Source organism: Camelina sativa, chromosome 10 (genome assembly GCF_000633955.1).
Source record: "Camelina sativa cultivar DH55 chromosome 10, Cs, whole genome shotgun sequence".
NCBI classification, from domain to species: Eukaryota; Viridiplantae; Streptophyta; class Magnoliopsida; order Brassicales; family Brassicaceae; genus Camelina; species Camelina sativa.
Genome location: NC_025694.1, coordinates 13,333,099 through 13,352,375, shown reverse-complemented (window position 1 = coordinate 13,352,375; position 19,277 = coordinate 13,333,099). Strand labels below are relative to the sequence as shown.

Sequence of the window (19,277 nt, the reverse complement as noted above, 5' to 3'; positions counted from 1 at the left end):
GTTGCCAAGGTTGGAGGACTCCTTGACGGTGTTGTTTACCTGAGTGTTTGGATTCTATGTTTGGAGCTTGTAGCAGTATTGTCGTTAACTATTTTGCTTGGTTATTGGATTTGTCCGAGTGCGTCTATATGACAACCCGTCCCGTGGACCCCATTAGAGATCAATTGGTGACAGTTTGTCCTGTTGGAAGGTTGTTAAAGGGTAGGGACCAGGGTTCGAGGAATGCCTGGCGCACCATTAACCTACTGGTGGATTTGGATGTCCACAGTGAGGGGTTAGGATCGATGCCCTGCAGGGCCAGCTTGGGGCCTATGGAGGCAAGCTAGCGGTGGCTAGTGGGATCCACAAGACTGGTTGTCACAGTCTATCCCCAATGTAACCGTCTGATTTGAATGAAGATTTTGGTGCACAAAAAAAAACCTTCAGTCTGTCATGAAATTAGCAAATATTAAGATCATACAAAAATATTTCATAAATCATTTATAAATTCCCCCACTCCACCTAATGAATCTTTCACTAAAGATATCAATTATGTTATAAATAATAACGTAAATATATATGTATATATGTGTATATATGTAAGTGTATAAGGAACTATATAATTGTACAAAGAAAATGGAGGAGGAACGTGAGAGAGGAGAGAGTGGGGAAAAGCAACATTAACACATTTCTTATTCTTCTTCTTATTATGTCAACATCTTTCTCTCACACCTTATTCTCACTTACATGACCTTTATATATACTAGTGATAAGACTATGATCACTCATGCACTACACAAAGAAATAAAGACAAGTGTACATATGTGAAGGATAAGTGGTGAAGTGGTGAACAAGTGTTACACCAAGTAAAGGGATATGTGTTATTAAGATGGAAGACACATGTGGTGATGGATAATCACACTTATTTCATAACACTCCCCTTGAGTATCCATCACCAATAATGAGTTATGCACTGCCTTATTAAAAACCTTGTCACGGAAAAACCCATGACGAGGGAAAAAGAGTACAACGACATAAACTCCCCCTCGAAAAGACTTCAAAGACCTCGTAGATGATGCATTCCAATACCGTGAATATGCTTTCTCAATGTTGAAGTAAGAAATGATTTTGTAAATATACTTTGTAGTTTTCAACGAATAGTGATGCAATCTCCACCTTCATCATTGACATTCTCATTCGAAGTCGATCTTTTGCATGTTATTTGCTGCCTCGTTAAAAATCTTGTCATGGAAAAACCCAGTGGGATAAAAATCATGATAAGGGAAAAAGAGTGCAGCCACGCGAATCATCATATTCTCTCCCTTTGTAAGTAACTCTGCTACATCGTTACTTGAATTGATGGACTGTCTATCAACTTCTTTATCCTTCTCGAATTCTTGAGTGTAAGAGATGAATAGATCTTATCTTGTCGTTCTTGGTGTAGTTTCCTTTGATTTGGGCGATATATGCAAAGAGTCTTCAAACAGAGTTGTTTCCTTTCGATTGCTTCTTGTTAATGGGTCTCAACAAGCATTAACTAGTTGATGCTGATCGAACCCTCAGTTTCAAGTTCTTCCCTAACATGTTACAAGGCTCCCGTCTTCGGCAGCTAACTATTGGTTGACGTTCGGGCACCATCTGAGCCATTATGAATTCTCGATATGACATATGAAGCACAATTATTTTGGCATGACTTTAATAAGCGACGACCAAAGTCTATCACTAAAACGTCACGAAGTCGTTGTTTTGCTATATATCTTTATATAGACCTGATATAAATCTTCCATCTGAAATAACAACTAAACAAAGCTCTTTCTAAAATATATTAAACCCAAGTTAATCATACTTTTGCAATAGAAGATACGTTTCAACTCATCTCAAAATGTACTCATAGAGAATGAGTTATATGTTGTAAAGAGGTTAGTAGAAAATTCTATGCACAATTCATAAAATATATTAATGCTCGTCAGCATATATATATATATGATCTTATATAACTATATATATATATATTTGACTTATATTAGAATTGATTATTATAGCATATATTTCGAAAGATGTTTACAAGATCTTTTCTTCCAAATAACCTTTAAGGGTTTTGATGATCATCAATGAGTTCTCGAGAACATAATTGTAATATCATATATTTTTCGGGATTAGCTCTTCAAGCATCCCATGAGGCATATTTCAAGTCATTCATATAGCATCCATTTTGTTTAATAAGGTATTTTAACAAAACAATGCGCGACACACCATTTTGTTATATATCATTATACCCTTTTGATGCTTGGACCACTAGTCCAAAAATTGCTCGTCTTTCATACAAGTTTAATATAGACTTGATTACTCTTTTATTGGCCAATATATATCTTTATACGCTCACAAAGCGGAGATTTATGATCCTCATTAATCACATTGCGCGATACAATAATTTTATTGTCGACATTATGTATTTGGTTTCATTTTTCCAGTAATGACATCGTTAATCGAGATCTCTTTAATCATTATATAAATGATTTTATTCAGGTACCTGATTTCGTTATTAACCATATCAATCGGTTTCTCTACTCCTCTTGAGGAGTATCTTTGCTCCTTCTCAGGAATATATGTGCTCCTATTTGGGAGTCTATTAGCTCTTCTTTAAAAGTCTATCTACTCCTCTTTAGGAGTTCATTTGCTCCTCTTTTGATAGTATAATTCTCTTTTTAATTTGCTCCTTTTTCTTTTCGAGGATTTTATTTATCTTAGGAACCAAAGTAGTCTATCATGTTTCTTATGTGTCATAGACTTATTATGTCATCCGTCATAGACATATTTTATTGGAGCATTTTTAGCTGGGATGTGAGATTTCTCAAAGCTACAAGTTCATATTCATTTATGTGAGGATAAATAATTATATGAAATCTCATTCATCAGCTTTTTGCATTTGATTTGCAAAATAAATTTTGAATAGCGGTCTTTTGAACTTTTGAACTTTCAAGTTCATATTCATTTGTTCAAAAATCCAAAAATATTCGATGATTTTCCCATAATGATGGAGAACTTTATCACCTAAAATGATGATATGCAAATCTTGCAATAGGCACATCTCTCATAAGATGGCTTTAACATTATTAGAGCGGAGACTCATCTCCCGCATCTATATATCTCATCCTCTGTGGATGATATTTTTATGAGTCGGTCGACACCATGTTGGTTGAGTGTTGGTCGACACCGACCTAGTGTCGGTCGACACCAGTGACGCGTTAGCGTCAGTCGACACCGACTTAGTGTCGGTCGACACCAGACTGAACCAAGTCTTGTTTTCCTGGTTTGTTGTGTTGTTTATGTTTTGGTTGTTGGCTTTAATAATAGAATCTCAGTTGCTTGTGTGTATAGCCCAGTGGATGGGAGGATGGCCTCATTGAGTGTTTATTAAATACTCATGCATCTCAATTTGTGTTTGCGGTGCAGGTAAAGGCAAGTGTGAACGTGGAATCAAGGCGATGAGGAGGAGGATGATCTAGGGTCTCATTTGTGTGTTGCTGGTTATGTGTTGGAACCTTGGTTAGAGTTATGATAGGTTGTTGGATAGAATGGTTAGGAATATTATTGTATTAAGGATATGTTGGTTTGGTATTGTTTGTACGTTTCCGCTGTGTAAGATGGTTATGGCTGGTTTAAATGATGTTTTGTGGTTTGGGTTGATTTAATTAAATAGTATGGGATGCTTAATTATATATATAGTATTTAAAAAAAAACGGGTCGGGTCGTTTCAATTTGGTATCAAAGCGTATATGGTTCTAGGATGGTCATGTGGATGTTGTGGAGCGGTTTAGGGATTTAATTGGTTGAATTGATCTCTATGTTGTTTGATACTTGATGTTGGGTGATGAAATTGATTATGAGTAGTTAGTCAATTTGCTTGTTGTATGGAGTCCTAGCATCATCCTCTTCGAGCCCTCAATAAGATTCCACGGTAAGATGTGTGTGTGCTCTGTGTGTGGTTTTGAATTGTGTGCTTAGCCTTCTGTTTTGTCAGTGCAGAGAGATGGTTAGAGAGGGTGCTGTTTCTGGTCGTGGTCGAAGGCGCGGACGTGGTCGTGGACGCGGACGTGGTCGTGGTAGGGATAGAGTTCCAGTTGTTAGTGAGACTGCGGACCAGAGTGTGACAGCAGAGGGTGTTGGTGAGTCGCAAGGTGTCCGGGGGGATTCCATGAGTGTGGCCGGAGGGGGCGGTGTTGATGCCCCAATAGCCGGTGATGTTAGGGCCCTAGGTGTGGGAGTCCCTGTGGGTGGAGTCCCGGGTGTCAACCTTGCGGGTTTGCTGGCACAGTTGTTAGAGCGGTTGCCACCAGTGGCACCGGCTCGGGCTCACGTAGTGCCACCAGTGGGGGCGGAGAAGCGGCAGCCAGTGGCTGCGGATGTGCGGGTTCATTCTCATTATGTCAGTATGTTGAGGGAGATGAACAACATCGAAACTGAGCGGTTTTTGGGTGGTATTGATCCTACTGTTGCAGATGCATGGAGGACGTGAGTGGAACGTAACTTTCAGTCTCTCAGATGTCCTGAGGATTTTTGGTTGGACATAGGGGTCCACCACTTGATTGGCAATGCTCAGTTGTGGTTGAGATCAGTGGCTGCTAGGAGAGTGCAGAAGGAGATGTCTTGGGCTGAGTTCGTCGAGGAGTTCAACCGCAAGTATTTTCCTAGAGAGACATTGGACCGATTGGAGGTACAGTTTGTACAGTTATCTCAGGGGACTTGANTTAGTTCTCCGGAGGAGATGATTAGTTCTCCTGAGGGGATGATTAGTTTTCCTAGTGCACCGCGGGCTTGACGGGTTGCGACCGNGTCGGGCAATGGAGTCTGAGGTGGCTCAGATTAGGAGGTTCATGAGGGCACTTCGTGAGGACTTGAGGGTCCACTACAGAGGGAGGAGTTATGCTACAAGGGCGGAGCTAGTGGAGATTGTAGCTGAGATAGAGGATGACTTGAGGGGGAAGACTGTGGTGGTTAGCCCTACCGTTCAAACATAGGAGACATTAGAGCCAAGCGTTCCGAGCAAGGGTAACAAGTCAGAACAAAAGCATAAGAGGGAGCGGGAGGAGACGTTGGTGACAAACCAAGGCGGTTAGAGATGCTACGGGTGCGGGAGCATTGATCACAGGTTGGCAAGATGCCCCAAGAGAAGCGGGACGCAAGAGAACATTCGAGTGTGCTTTTATTGCAAGGAGGTGGGACATATCAGGCCACATTGTCCAAGGTTGCAGCGGTTGACAGTGAGAGGGGTGCAGCCGAGGGAGGTGCTGGGCGCCAATCCCGGAGTTTAGTTTCTTTCTGTTTTCATTTTTTTTGTTAAGCTTTTGCGTTTTGGAATTGTAGACGTTTGTTGCATTTGAGAATTAATAAGATGCGTAATGGATGAATGTTTATTCGATTTGTAAATGGAGAGAAATTTCTGATATTGAAGTTTCTATAAGCAGAAAGTTTCCGAAAGAGGAAAGTTCTAAAAATGGAAGTTTTAGGGGAGATAGAAGTTGCCATTTTTAGCGGTTGCCANCGGTGGTCGGGATGGATCACGTCTTTTTTGTGTTGTGATGACTAGTGGAGTCAGGTCTGTGTGGACCGTTGAGTCACGTGGATGTGCGGGCTGTTGCGGCAGTCTCACAGAAAACTTTGGGCTGACAGTGTTCAGTCCGGTCGGATATTGTGCATNTGGCCTGATTAGTGGTCATGATGGTGTTGATATTCCAGTGAGGGAATATAGGGGTTGGTAGGACATGNGGTTGCACGGGGGTTCTTGGTGGAGGGACGATGTTGCGGGATTCGAGGATGAATCCTTATTGGTGGGGGAGAATTGTAACGCCCGCGAACCAATTTTTGGAATTTTGGTTAGGGTGTCGATCGACACCTCGATTTTAATCGTCCGGTTTGCGTGGTTGGTTTAAGAGAAGCCCTAAACTCGAGTTTAAAAGGGGAACTCGACTTATTTCGTCCTTTTAGCCGTTTTTGGACAGAGAAGAAGAGAGAAGAAGGAGAAAACGTTTTTGAGAGAGATTTGTGAGATCCTTTGTTGTTCTTGAGAGATCTATTGCTGTGGAGTGAGAATCTTCCTGCAAAAGAGGTGAGTGCTTGACCATGGCTGATCTAAGCCTGAGATCTCTGTTGTTTTGGCTGTTTCTTTGTGTTTGTGGTGTTTGCTTGTGTGGGTTGGTTGTTTTCATGTTCCCAAAGGTTCCTGAGAAGTTTGGAAGAGTTTGGGAGGGTTTGGCAGCGGTTTGGAACGGAGGTTCGTCATTCGACTTCGTGCAGATCGATTCTGCGAAGGTGGTGTTGATCGACACCGGTTGGTGTCGGTCGACACCATGTTGGTTGAGTGTTGGTCGACACCGACCTAGTGTCGGTCGACACCAGTGACGCGTTAGTGTCGGTCGACACCGACTTAGTGTCGGTCGACACCAGACTGAACCGAGTCTTGTTTTCCTGGTTTGTTGTGTTGTTTGTGTTTTGGTTGTTGGCTTTAATAATAGAATCTCAGTTGCTTGTGTGTATAGCCCAGTAGATGGGAGGATGGCCTCACTGAGTGTTTATTAAATACTCATGCATCTCAATTTGTGTTTGCGGTGCAGGTAAAGACAAGTGTGAACGTGGAATCAAGGCGATGAGGAGGAGGATGATCTAGGGTCTCATTTGTGTGTTGTTGGTTATTTATGGTTATGTGTTGGAACCTTGGTTAGAGTTATGATAGGTTGTTGGATAGAATGGTTAGGAATGTTATTGTATTAAGGATATGTTGGTTTGGTATTGTTTGTACGTTTCCGCTGTGTAAGATGGTTATGGCTGGTTTAAATGATGTTTTGTGGTTTGGGTTGATTTCATTAAGTAGTATGTGATGCTTAATTATATATATAGTATTTTTTTTTTAAAAATGGGTCGGGTCGTTTCAATGCATATAACTAAATATTTTGTATCAGACACAATTAGTACATTATATCAAATATGTATCTTAGTAAGAATCATAAAAACAAAATAAAATTAACAAAATACAATTCAAAACAAAAACTGAATCAACATTATTTAAGATGTATTTGTTATGTTGTTATCTCATAAGTACTAATTTTACCTCATGTCATAATCAATTTTAAATGAGTGAAATTTATAAAATAAAAACATATATAAAAACATAGAGACATTCTCATCAAATAACTGAAGATTCATTCCTATAAATTATAATTTATTTCGAATTATCTTATGTTTTAACATATGCATTACAAAAATACATATGTTGAAATTATAAAATCAAATGTAAAAAAATATTACTAATATTCTTAAGAGAATTTTGTTAAAAATACCCTTTTTGGTATACCCCTTTTCAAAAATACTTTTTTTTGAACATTTTTATGTTTACACTCTTTTACACAATTACAACATGTTAAAATAATTTTTGGAATTTTTTTTAGGTTTGGATTCTCTCTTTTACATTTAGGATATAGTTTGAGGGATTAAAGTTTAGTATTTGAAATTTAGAGCCTAGAATTTAGTTGTTTTATACATTGGAAAGACGTATTTTTGAAAATAGACAACATGATAGGGTATTTTTTAAAAGTGACATAGGAAAAGCGATATTTTTGAAAATCTCCCTATTTTAAAATGAATTTTTTTAAGATGATACATATTAATATTTGAAAAAAAATTAAATTTAAATAAATTTCATCTTTAGACATTCAGTTTAGTAATCACATTACTATCTATTTCATCGTAAAAATATAATTCACTTCTTCATAGGTGAGATTACACATGTCAAATTTTATCAAGAACACACATATAATATAATTAGCAAACAATGGAAATATATTGATTTTGTTAGTTTTCCTTTTTGATTTAGAAAATAATTTTTTAAAAATATGAACAGGTAAAATTCTGTAGATATAATTAAGTTGTCCTACTACGTTTATAAAAAAAAAATTGACTGTGTGTCAACATCTGAATGATATAATTGACACTTGTCACGATCTTGTTAATTAGTAATTTTGTCATTGAACTTTATATAATAAGATATTATTTTTATATCATTTATCTATTAATAATTTATAAATAACAAACACGTTTTCAAATTATTATTCTTACATTTTAAACAATAATTTTTACATTACGAAAGACGTGAGTTCTAGCTAGCTTAGGGCTTTTATACATATTAAACAGGTCATGTAGTTTAGGCCCATGATGATAAAGAAATTAGGGGTATAATCTCATTATAAGTAGTTCATATTTTGTTTTCGCCGCTGATCTTGACGAAGAAGATAGGAGGTCACGGGGATAAGAAATGGTGTCGATCAAGTTCCACTCACGCTCTCGTGCGAAGAGAAAGTGTCGTCACCGTGGTTACAGTAAGTCTGAATGAAAATGTTGTATCAAAATTGTCTTTCGTAGGTCTTTTCATGTTGGTAATTTAGTGACCAGTGTATGTCCTCGGTACCACTGATTGAAGTCTCTTGGACTACTAATCTAGCTTGGTGATCCATTTGATAGTACTGTAATATTATGTTGAAGGGAATTATTTAGAAAGTATTTTATATTGGCTTTTCAGGTCAGAATACAATGGAGGCGATGGATCGAAAAGTGGAAATTTTAATGAGAATGCTGGAAATGTTAAAACGCTTGCTAAAAAAGTTATATCATGACGAGAAGATGGACAAACACGTGTACCATGTCATGTTCATGAAGGTGAAAGGAAAATTTTACAAGAACAAGCGTGTTCTTTTGGAAAGCATGCACAAGTTTAGCAGGGAGAGAAAGTTTGCTATAAGCTGTGAGAAGCCATTAGCTCAGGTAAGTAAATATAAAATCATGTTTTATCAAGTCTTTTATTTGGGCAAGTATTATTATTATTTGCTTTAATTAATTTTTTTTCGGTTGCTTATATTTTGAACACCTCATAGGAGCCTGAAGGAGAGAATGCTGCACCAGTATCAGCACCTTAACGAGCAGAGTAAGAAACCCATGCATCTTATTCCCATCTTTGTTAAGTAAAGAGGATGATCTCAACTAAAGAAGTAAAAGATCTCGAAATTTTGGTGTTGATGGGTTTCTTGGAACTCATTGTGAGCCCGAAAGAAAGTGCAATGTCTTCCTCTTCTTGATTCATCGTTTTGATTGGTCAAAGACCTCCAGAATATTCGTCTGCATCGCCTTCACAGGTTTTCTTTCTGGACAACATTCATCCTCAGCCGTTGAAGAAAGAACTATCTTTTACATTAGTCTTATATCTTGTCTTGAGTTCAGGGGAACCTATTCTTGTAGGAGTAAGATATTCCTTTATCTTTAATGATCTGTCCCAGGATTCCTTTTTCATGTTCTAGATCTGAATTAACATTTGTTTTGCGCCCAAGCACTTTTGTTATCTTTTGTGTTTCGTTCCTGAATAAGACACTATTGTCCCATCAATTTCACCATTTTACCTTCGTGAGCCTTTAAAGCAAGTGAAAATAGTTATTCGATGAATTGGGAACCGAATAACTATTTTGGACTAAGATTGTTTTGAATTTTGAGTTTCTAGTTTTCTTGTAGAAGTAATTAAAACCTCCTTTTATATTTTTCTTCAATGATCCGTCTAAGATTGTTTTATCATGTTTTGGTAATAACTTGGTTTAATTTAACCTAGCCCGTTTTATTAACAAGTGTTTTTACTGGATTTTTGAAAATTCATAGCGTAGCTTTACGGCAACCTGAACATATTTTTTTCTTTCTTTATAATATTTCTTACATCCTCATTCTTATAGAGTTAAATTTCTAAAATTATTTTCTTTTGTTAGAAGTTATATATTATTATGGACATAAGCAGTATATAAAGTAATTTTAACACACAAAAAAAAGTATATGTTAATTGTTTATACCTTTGTAATATTTCAATAAAATACAATAACCATATACAGTAAAACCTCTATAAATTAATAAACACTATAAATTAATAAATTTTGCTGGTCCCAAGTAAGGCCAGTGTAAAAATTAACAATATTCGATAAGATAATAAGATAATAATTTTTTCGAAATCTCCTTATAAAATATGGTCCCAATAATATCATAAATAATTATGTAAATTTATATATATATATATATATATATATATACTGATATAATAGTGTATGTTTCTCCTAAAGCTCAATTCTATAGAACAATTGTAATGTTGTATTTTCAACCTATAATGATATCTCTAAAATATTTTATAACATGTCATACAAATAATTAAATTTAAAGTTTTAATTTTTAGATATGCATCATTTACAATTTGATAATTTGACAGATTATTAAAATAGGAGAATTGATATTATTATTCATAGATTTGAATTTATGTGTCTCATGTGTATAAGTCAATTTGTCTATAATATTTGTAATTTATTGTAAATAGTGCTTTCTAAATATTACAAGTTCAATTCCTAAACCATAAAATTTATAACATCCGAAAGTTTAATCTTATTTTGCTATAGTTGTTCCAATTCATAATTTTTTAAAAAATAAACAATTAAAAATATATCTATAAATTAATAATTATTAATTTACACTATAAAATAATAATTATTAATTTATAGATAAATTAATATCACTATAAATTAATAAAATGTCTTAGTCCCAACATTATTAATTTATAGAGGTTTTACTGTATAATGTGTTTGTGTGTATAACAACACTAGGATTTAACCGGAAACATCGCAAGACAATTCTTTTCTTTTTCATAATTATAATTTAATAAACTTAATTTGATATCTCTAAATATTCTGATATTAATGAGTTAACAAAAAAGTGAAATGATAATTTACATGTGATGTATTATCTAGTTAATAATATTTTAAATTCATATTAATATTGGTCCAAATCTGTCCACTATATAACCATGTCCAATGATATTTTAAACTTTTTATAATGTAAATGTTTAGAATATTAAATTTATTATATTTGATAGAAATAAATTGTTTGACTAAAGATCAAAATTAAATCACATACAAACTTTTTAAATTTGGATGTTTGTTACTGAACTAATCTAAAAGTTTAACCGATACTATGAGAGTTACCCGCACGCCTGTGCGGGCAGGAATTTAATAGAAAATCAATTCAATTTTTCTTTCTAAAATACTAAAATAGTTTTTTTTTCTTTTTTAATGTTTAAATTTTCTCAATTCCATTTTTTAAAATGGAAACAAAGAAAAGATCTCAATAAGATGTTTACTATAGTATTCTACATATATATTATCTTTATTAATATTTAAAGGCCCATTTTCATATTTTCAAGTATTTAATGAGCCTTATATATTCGTTATGATTAAATTTAATTAGAATAATATAGGAAAGGAGATCATTCTGATCCTTGAAATTAACGAACTAATGTCCTTTGTTTATTGTTTGGTCTATAAATATATGAACTAATGGTATTTGGTTGATTCTTTGATCTAAAAATATATGAACTAATGTTCTAATTGACTTCCTTTGTTTAGATCATTAAGATAATATAGAAAGCAACCCATATAAGGTTTTCTAGTAATTGGTCATACAAACATTCAACATATTATCAAGGTTTAGACCATTAGGATAATATAGAAAGCAACCCATATAAGGGTTTCTAGTATTTGGTCATACAAACATTCAACATATTATCAAGTTTGCATATACAAAAAATTTGAAAACTAATGTGCCTTCAGCTTACGTCCCTGTAGTTTCTCCTACATGCTCCATTACATGATTTATGTAATAACATCCAGAATATTCCGAGCTGAAGATATTGAAAACACATTCATAAGTTAAACCCTAGCATCATGATTCACTACTTGATATTAATGAATATTCAAAACTTACATGGCCTAGTGATGCTCAAGTCCTTCAAACTCCGGNTCAAACTCCGGTTTTATAAATATCTTGGAGGAGGCCAATGTGTTTACAATACACGGTTTACCTAACGATGTTTTAAGTGGTATAAAAGTTTGGTAAATGATTATACCACATAGTGTTTAGCATTTGTTCAATCAAGCGAGTGTTATTAATAGTACATACCTTCATACTCTCCAACCTTCCAGAAACGCAGAACACAAAATACCGGTTCGGTTTGATATGTGAGATGGCATCCAGATGTATCCCATAAAGACATAAAACGGGTAGCACAGTCGCTTACTGCACGGCACTTGATCGTTTCATTCCTTCAAATGTAGATAGTCGAAACATTTTATGAAATAGTCAAACTCTAAATTTTACTAACATGATAGGTGAAATAAATGTATTTTACCTGCCATTTAATAGCGTGAAAACAACTTCATTATAATGATCTCTGTTGTCCTTCACAGCTACTACACATCCACAAACATCTATTGTGGCAAAAAGTCAAATTTTCCCCAATGAGATGAATGAACATTTCCAAAATCTATCATCTACATACAACTATTTTGGTAAAAAGTTCTTTTTGTACTTTTCTATGGGAGGGACCAATACACAAAGTTCCAAATATCCTAAAAAGTCTCTAGATTCCTTAACACAAAGATTTTATAACTATATTAACAGAGTTTAAACATATATTTTATAACTATATTAAATGAATGTTTCCAAAACTATTTAACACTTACATATAACTATTTTAGTATTAAAGTTGAATTTGTATTTTTCTATGGAAGGGACCATTACAGAAAGTTCCAAATTTCCTAAAAAGACTCTAGATTTCTCAACACAAAGACATCAAAAACCTAAATTCACGGAGTTCAACTTAATAAATTTAAAACTAATTTAAGGAAAACGTACCAAAAGAAATGGGATGGTGGATTATTCCTCGGAAAATATCATCCAAATCTTCGAATCGGAAATAATTTTTGGAATTTACCGATTCCTTTAGGGTCATGGTTGTTTCATCCGTAAACTTGATTTGATAAGGATGATGGGTATTCCTCTCCTTGAGGGTTGGATTGATGATTTTGAAATTCCTAATATCATACCATTCATCCTCGTAGATGTACTTCCGGAGCTTGAGTAGTGTAGTTGGTATAAAGGCAACTTCAATTGTGTCACCTTTCCAAAATTGATTAACATTGTGTTAGAAAATTATGATTTAAGTACTGTTGTAAATCAAACATAAGTAGAATTCTTGTTCTATTAACTACTCTAACATTTTCGTCCACAAGAAGAAGAACCCGTTTTGTGAAGAATTCGTTGACATACCACGAATTTAAGACCTTGGCCAAGATACACCATCTCGTCCTGCCGGGATGAAGATTAGATATAGCATCGTACTTCATGATTTCCACAAATTAAGGTTTTCCTGTTTATCCTCTCTTAACAAAAACGAAAAGGGGATTGGATATTTGTAAGAATACAAACAGTCACGATTAAACGTTGCGTCTTATACGTGTTAGCGTGTCTTACCTTTTATCTAGACTGTTAAGTATTTTAATAATTATTATTGTATGTATAATAAAAGATCTAATAATGGTATTACTAACAATTTTATTTTTGAAAACAACATTGTTGAAACTAATAAAATGTAATGATGTGTAAAATTTAAAATAAGATGCCCTTAGAATAAGAGAATATTAGAATTTGGTTTTCTCGAAATTGAAAGTTTAAATCATAATGACATAACAATCCTATTATTTGGGATATGTTAGAGTTAAGCATTTTATAGGTAATATATAAACTTAAGATATATATATATATAACAGTTACATAATTTTAATCAACATTGTTGAAACTAATAAAATATGATATTTTCCTCTAGTCCTTCTTTTATAATATAGATAAGAGGATAATAAAGATATGATTTTTTTCAATGTGAAATTCTACACCCTTCTGACATAACATTCTTATCATTGGAGAGAAGTTAAATTAAAATATAGTTAAAAATGGGGCAAACAATGTTTTATAAATATAATTAAAACTAATTTATTTTAAGAGATAAAACAAAGTTCAAGTCTAACAATCCAAAAAAATAGTGCAGTTTCAAAACATAATTAGACAGTCTCAAATATCTCTTTGTAAACAACATTAAGTGTTTTATTCTGACACTTCCCATCTTTATCTGTAACTAACACCTTTAGCCCTTTTCTGGTTGTGACTCTAGAGAAAGCAACATAAAGCTGTCCATGTGCGAAAACCGGTTTCGGTAGAAACAATCCGACATGTTCTAGTGTTTGACCGTGACTCTTGTTTATAGTAATTGCAAACGCCACAATGACAAATCAGGTGGACTAACATACATCCTAGGGATAAGTACCCTATCACCAACCTTTTTTCCTGTCACGATTCTTGCTTCGATTACATGATTGGCCATCTGAGTAATAATTAGTCTCGTACCGTTACACAAACATCCCTTTGGATCTATATTCCTTAACAACATGACATGTGCTCCTATTTTCAACGTCAAAACATGGGTTGGCAATCCAGAAACCTGTATACTGTTTAAGAATTTTTGAGTGTAGATCATATCATCATGTCCGCTTGTGTCAGACGTTTCAATACTATCAGAGCTAAGATATTGTCTCTCTTCACCTGTGATCAACAAAAAGTAAAGAATTTATAATAGACATTTTTAATAAAAAATTTTACTTCAATATCCATATTTTTAAATAAAAACTTTTTCTCCAATATCCATATTCCATATTTTATTTTATTTGCATACCTGGGAGCTTAGTAAGCATAAACTGATTTATCTTATCAACATCGTCATTCCTTGGACTTAGAATACCTCTTTCACTAAATAATTTTGGATCAGTCCTCGTTGCAAAACGTTCTCCATAAATCTCTTTAACTATTGCTTCAATAGGATTCCCACTTGTATTAATTAATAAATCATCAGGAATTTCAATCTCCACATCCCCACTATTTGACTCGTTGATTTTGCCATCCCCGATATCAAGAAGCCACTTTGAGAAAGTAGCAAGAGCACCCACGTCCATACTATTACTTGCCTTGCGAAGTCTCAAATTTTCGGTAAGTTTAAGAACTTTACAACTATTCAGAAGAACACATGAGTTTATAGATGCTAAAACTGTCGCCACTCTTCCTCCTTCGGTAATAACAAGTATTATTTGTCTAAAATCACCTCCTAACACTACTACTTTACCTCCAAATATCTGATCACACTTCATGATATCTCGCAAACTCCTATCCAAAGTTTCATAACAAAGCTTGTTCATCATTGGAGCCTCGTCCCATATTATGAGCTTTGCTTCTCTAATTAAATCAGCAAGATCAGATTCGGCATCGATCGAACACACAAAATATTCATTAATATTGATTGGAATACCAAATCTTGAATGAGCCATTCTACCACCTTCCAAAAGCAATGCAGCTATACCACTTGAAGCAACATTCAGAACAATATTACCTTTAGCTCTTATCAGCACCAAGAATAGTCCACATGAATGTTTTTCCAGTATCACCAAAACCACAGACAAAAAACATACCACCTTTGTCGTGATTCACAGAGTGAATGATTTCTTCATAAACACGTCTTTGCTCATCAGTTAGCATTGGTAACAACTTATCGTACAATTCCTGTTGTTTATGAGGCTTATATATTTTTTCATCTGCGATAAGCCTATTTACTCCTGTCTTCATGATACTATCATCTGGTTTAGGCATTTTCTCGAAGGCTGTAAGAGACGTCCCATTCGATCGCAACATTAGACCTACCACAGTAAGTTCTATTTCAGTTAAACATAAATTTTCTGTCTGAGCCCGTGTCAACATTAGACCTACCACAATAAGTTAAACACTTATTTATAATCTTGTCTTGCAGAAAAAAATATTTTCGATTAAATTAAAATCATTTTGATATACCTTGATCATTTATGCTTCACTTTTCTTTAAACAAAATATCCTCGCACAAGATGTCCTTTGTTTTATTCCAAACTTCAAGAGGAACAGTTAAACTCTTTGTATGCAGTAGGATCGCAAATAATTTTTTAAAAAATTCCCCAAAACACCATTCACCTGCTTCATTTATAGCCGCAATGTATTCCTTATCGTCGTCTAGTAATCCCAATGCATAGCAAGCTTCCTGAAAATCCTTATAAAGAACACTGTTGACTGTTTTTAAATAGTCAAAGCTTGTTGGTCCTGGAATCTTATTAAGCAAAACTCTCAAGTAATAGGCTTGTCCTACAGATGGTGGTACGTATGTGATCCTGCCTATTGCAAAACTTTTCCGCTTCTCCGACCTTGGCTTCCAAAGTTTTTCTTTCTTATTCCACACAAATTTAGATGGAAATTCAGCATACGTGAGTTCTCTAGCTTGGGGATATATCTTGTTGCATTCCATCCAGCCCAAAAATTTAGAAGTTATGTTCATTGTACGGTGCAAGACATCTTCTATTGGATCATCCTGGTTGTAAATATCCAATTCTTGTCCTGGAAGATGAAACGGGAGCTTTTCTACAGGTGTAGTACGATAACAAATCGGGAAAGCAAATATTCGCCAAGAGGCCTCACATGCAGATACGTATCTAAAAAGGCTTGAATTAGTTGGATAAAAAATATGAGAATGTTTGACAAATTGTATAAACAGTTATTACCTGCAATTGAAATACTTTTTGATTTCATTTTCTTGATCTTCTCCTCCTACGTTGGCTCTAACATAATCTGGACCTTTAGTGGTGTACTTGAACAAATACTTTACTGAACGTGTCTGATTGCACCACTCAACATTTATATGAGCACGAAAACGAAGAGACAAATCACGATTATAGGGAATAACATAACTATTATCGTATTGAAAGCCCCCTTTTCCACAACTCTCCCATCGTTTCGTCGTCTATATAGTGGATAACCAGCATCGTCGACAATAGTATTATCCATGTATGGCTTTGGGAAGAATTTAGTGCATTTTCCATTATTCATGCAGACACTATCTCTGTTCATAGGACCACAAGGACCATGAATCATCACATCAGAAACAACTTCGTATAAATACTTATCCACCTCTTTATCAGGAATTTCAGCGCTTATGAATTTATCAATGTCGTCTGTTGTACGTATCTTATTGTCTCGATGTAAAAACAGAATCATATGCGCATGAGGCAAACCCCTTTTCTGAAATTCTATTGTATACATAGCTGAAAAATATTAAATAAAAAAACATTAATATATTTACACTTTCCGGAAGACTGATTGAAATTATAATAAATATTATGAAACATACCAGAATTTACGATACCAAACGTTTTTTTCTTTGTCACTTGGTCCAATAATCTATCAAGTTTCATCTTGAAAACTCGGCTGCATATATCAGGTCTATCTTTTTTACTAAGTCGATGCCTTTGTAGATAACGATCTATTTCGTGCCATCTTGGGTTGCACGTAAAGGTTATGAAAAGATCAGGAAATCCATAATACTTGCAAGTAGCCATGGCATCTAGATAATGTTGCATCATATATCTCTTTCCACCTGTAAACGATGACGGAATAAAAATTCTCTTTCCGTGTTGTGCAAGATCTCCATGTCCTTTTTCAGCAGCTTCAGTTATCTTATCAACTCTTTCAGTTCGGAGATTGCTTTGGTTGATCCAAATGTAGTTCAACCTGTTTGATTCTATAATAGTGAATGCATCGACTAAAAACTGCTGGAATAATTTGCCTGCCATAACAACAATCGAAGATTCTTCATATCTTTCAAATACTCTATATGCATAAAATTCTCTCATGGTGACCATTTTTCTTTTACGTCCACGGGTATCCACGAACCCTATATCGATGCCTAATCTGTAACCATCTTCACCATAAGGGAACAACACTGGGTATTGTAAAGACAAGTACGCGGGATAAAGTTCACTTATTCGCTGTAAATTTCCCGAACAACTTTCTATAACAATGTCACGTTTATTTACACCAGCCGTAAAGTCTCCGGGAATTAGAGCAGCAACCTCTTTGCTGGTAGGAAGATTATGAGTCCTTGCATCAGTGGTCCTCTCCGAAGGTACCATCAATCGCAAACCTTCGCTACTGTCCTCCATATTAAATCTTTCACGTGCCGATCTAAACGCCCTAACATGCGGGTTATGACTATCAATCGTCTTTTTTAAAAGCTCAACAATCTCACGTCTTAAATCTCCCACAGATCCAGATGTCCTATATTAATGCCAATTTTAAAAAATATAATAATTATGATTAGTAAATATAACAAATATTAAAGATATTTTACATACTTATAAAATATGACAAATATTTCTATACATATTTAACATTATTAATAATTACCTAAATGCGGAAATTCTATTAGATACTTCGTTATATACGTCATGTATATATAATTGAAAAAACATTGGTTCCTTGCCAGGTTCTGGTAAAATATCACCAATACGATGATAGTTTTCCCCGCACATCTGAAATAGATAAAGACCTCTACCATTATTTATGGAATGGTTAATTTTACCACCTAGAGATGTGAACGAAAACATCATGTTGTATGCTCATATGTTATCACGGAAGTTTTTACTTTGGTCGTCGTGATTATAAAACAACGATAGTAACGATTTAGGTGCAGTCTTCAACGTAGGAAGTATTACTTTGCCACAATGGCAACACAATGAAAAATCCGGCTTTGCCTTTTTAGTCCGTTTATTCACCCGTTCTTCATACCACATATATTCTCCACAATTTTCACATAAAAAATAAGGATCTCCATCATCATCATAACCTATACAAAATATTTGTTAATATTTTAAATATATATTAGTTAAAAAAATACATAATTACAAAACTATCATATAACCGTTCACATATGCATCGAGATATACCCATTTTTTGTAACTTAGCTTTTATGGGATGAAACCCAAGAAACATGTCAGATGTCGTATTGTTTTCATTTATCTCACATGAATTCTCATCAGTAGAGCTATCAGAATCGCTTTCATCGTTCATATCCGAATCAGTTGCGACGTAACATGCGAAATCTTCGTGTAGTCCTGGAAGAAGTAAATTCTCTGCAAATAGTTACATAGCATTTATTTATTTACAGAAATACTAATTAATTCCTTTCTGGACATATGACCTTTTTTCTTTCTTTTCGCCCTGTTAGACTTCAATATCTGCATTCTTTTCAACCTTGCCATCTTATGTGGATTAGGATACTGAATATTCAGTGCATTCGTAAAAGCAGGAAGAATTATCGTAGAACTAACACCTGATTTTCAATGTCATTGCGTACGATATTTTAGATTTGGATATAACATATCTCTTAATGTTAAAAATTGAGAATGTCGTTACGTTTTCTAGAGACAGCATGTGTCGATACATTCTTTCTTCGGTATGGTATCTTCGAAGGTCTCATTATGTGATGCCAAGAATTGCGA

General features: G+C 34.5%; 1 protein-coding gene across 1 annotated transcript; it reads right to left on the bottom strand.

Annotated features, from left to right (window-relative positions):
- LOC104720328 lies at window positions 15,316-17,939 on the bottom strand. Its single transcript, XM_010438249.1, has 6 exons — window positions 17,129-17,939; window positions 16,669-17,042; window positions 16,503-16,615; window positions 15,922-16,433; window positions 15,535-15,617; window positions 15,316-15,483 (listed from the first exon to the last, which is right to left on the bottom strand). The coding sequence occupies exons 1-6, from the start codon at window positions 17,937-17,939 to the stop codon at window positions 15,316-15,318; spliced, it is 2,061 nt and encodes a 686-aa protein (XP_010436551.1).

Coding starts and splice junctions, on each gene's coding strand:
- LOC104720328 (XM_010438249.1), bottom strand. CDS start 17,939: ATGGAGGACAGTAGCGAAGGTTTGCGATTGATGGTACCTTCGGAGAGG. Junction 17,043..17,128: donor GTTTGGTATCGTAAATTCTG/GTATGTTTCATA, acceptor AATATTTTTCAG/CTATGTATACAATAGAATTT. Junction 15,484..15,534: donor ATAGTATCATGAAGACAGGA/GTAAATAGGCTT, acceptor CATAAACAACAG/GAATTGTACGATAAGTTGTT.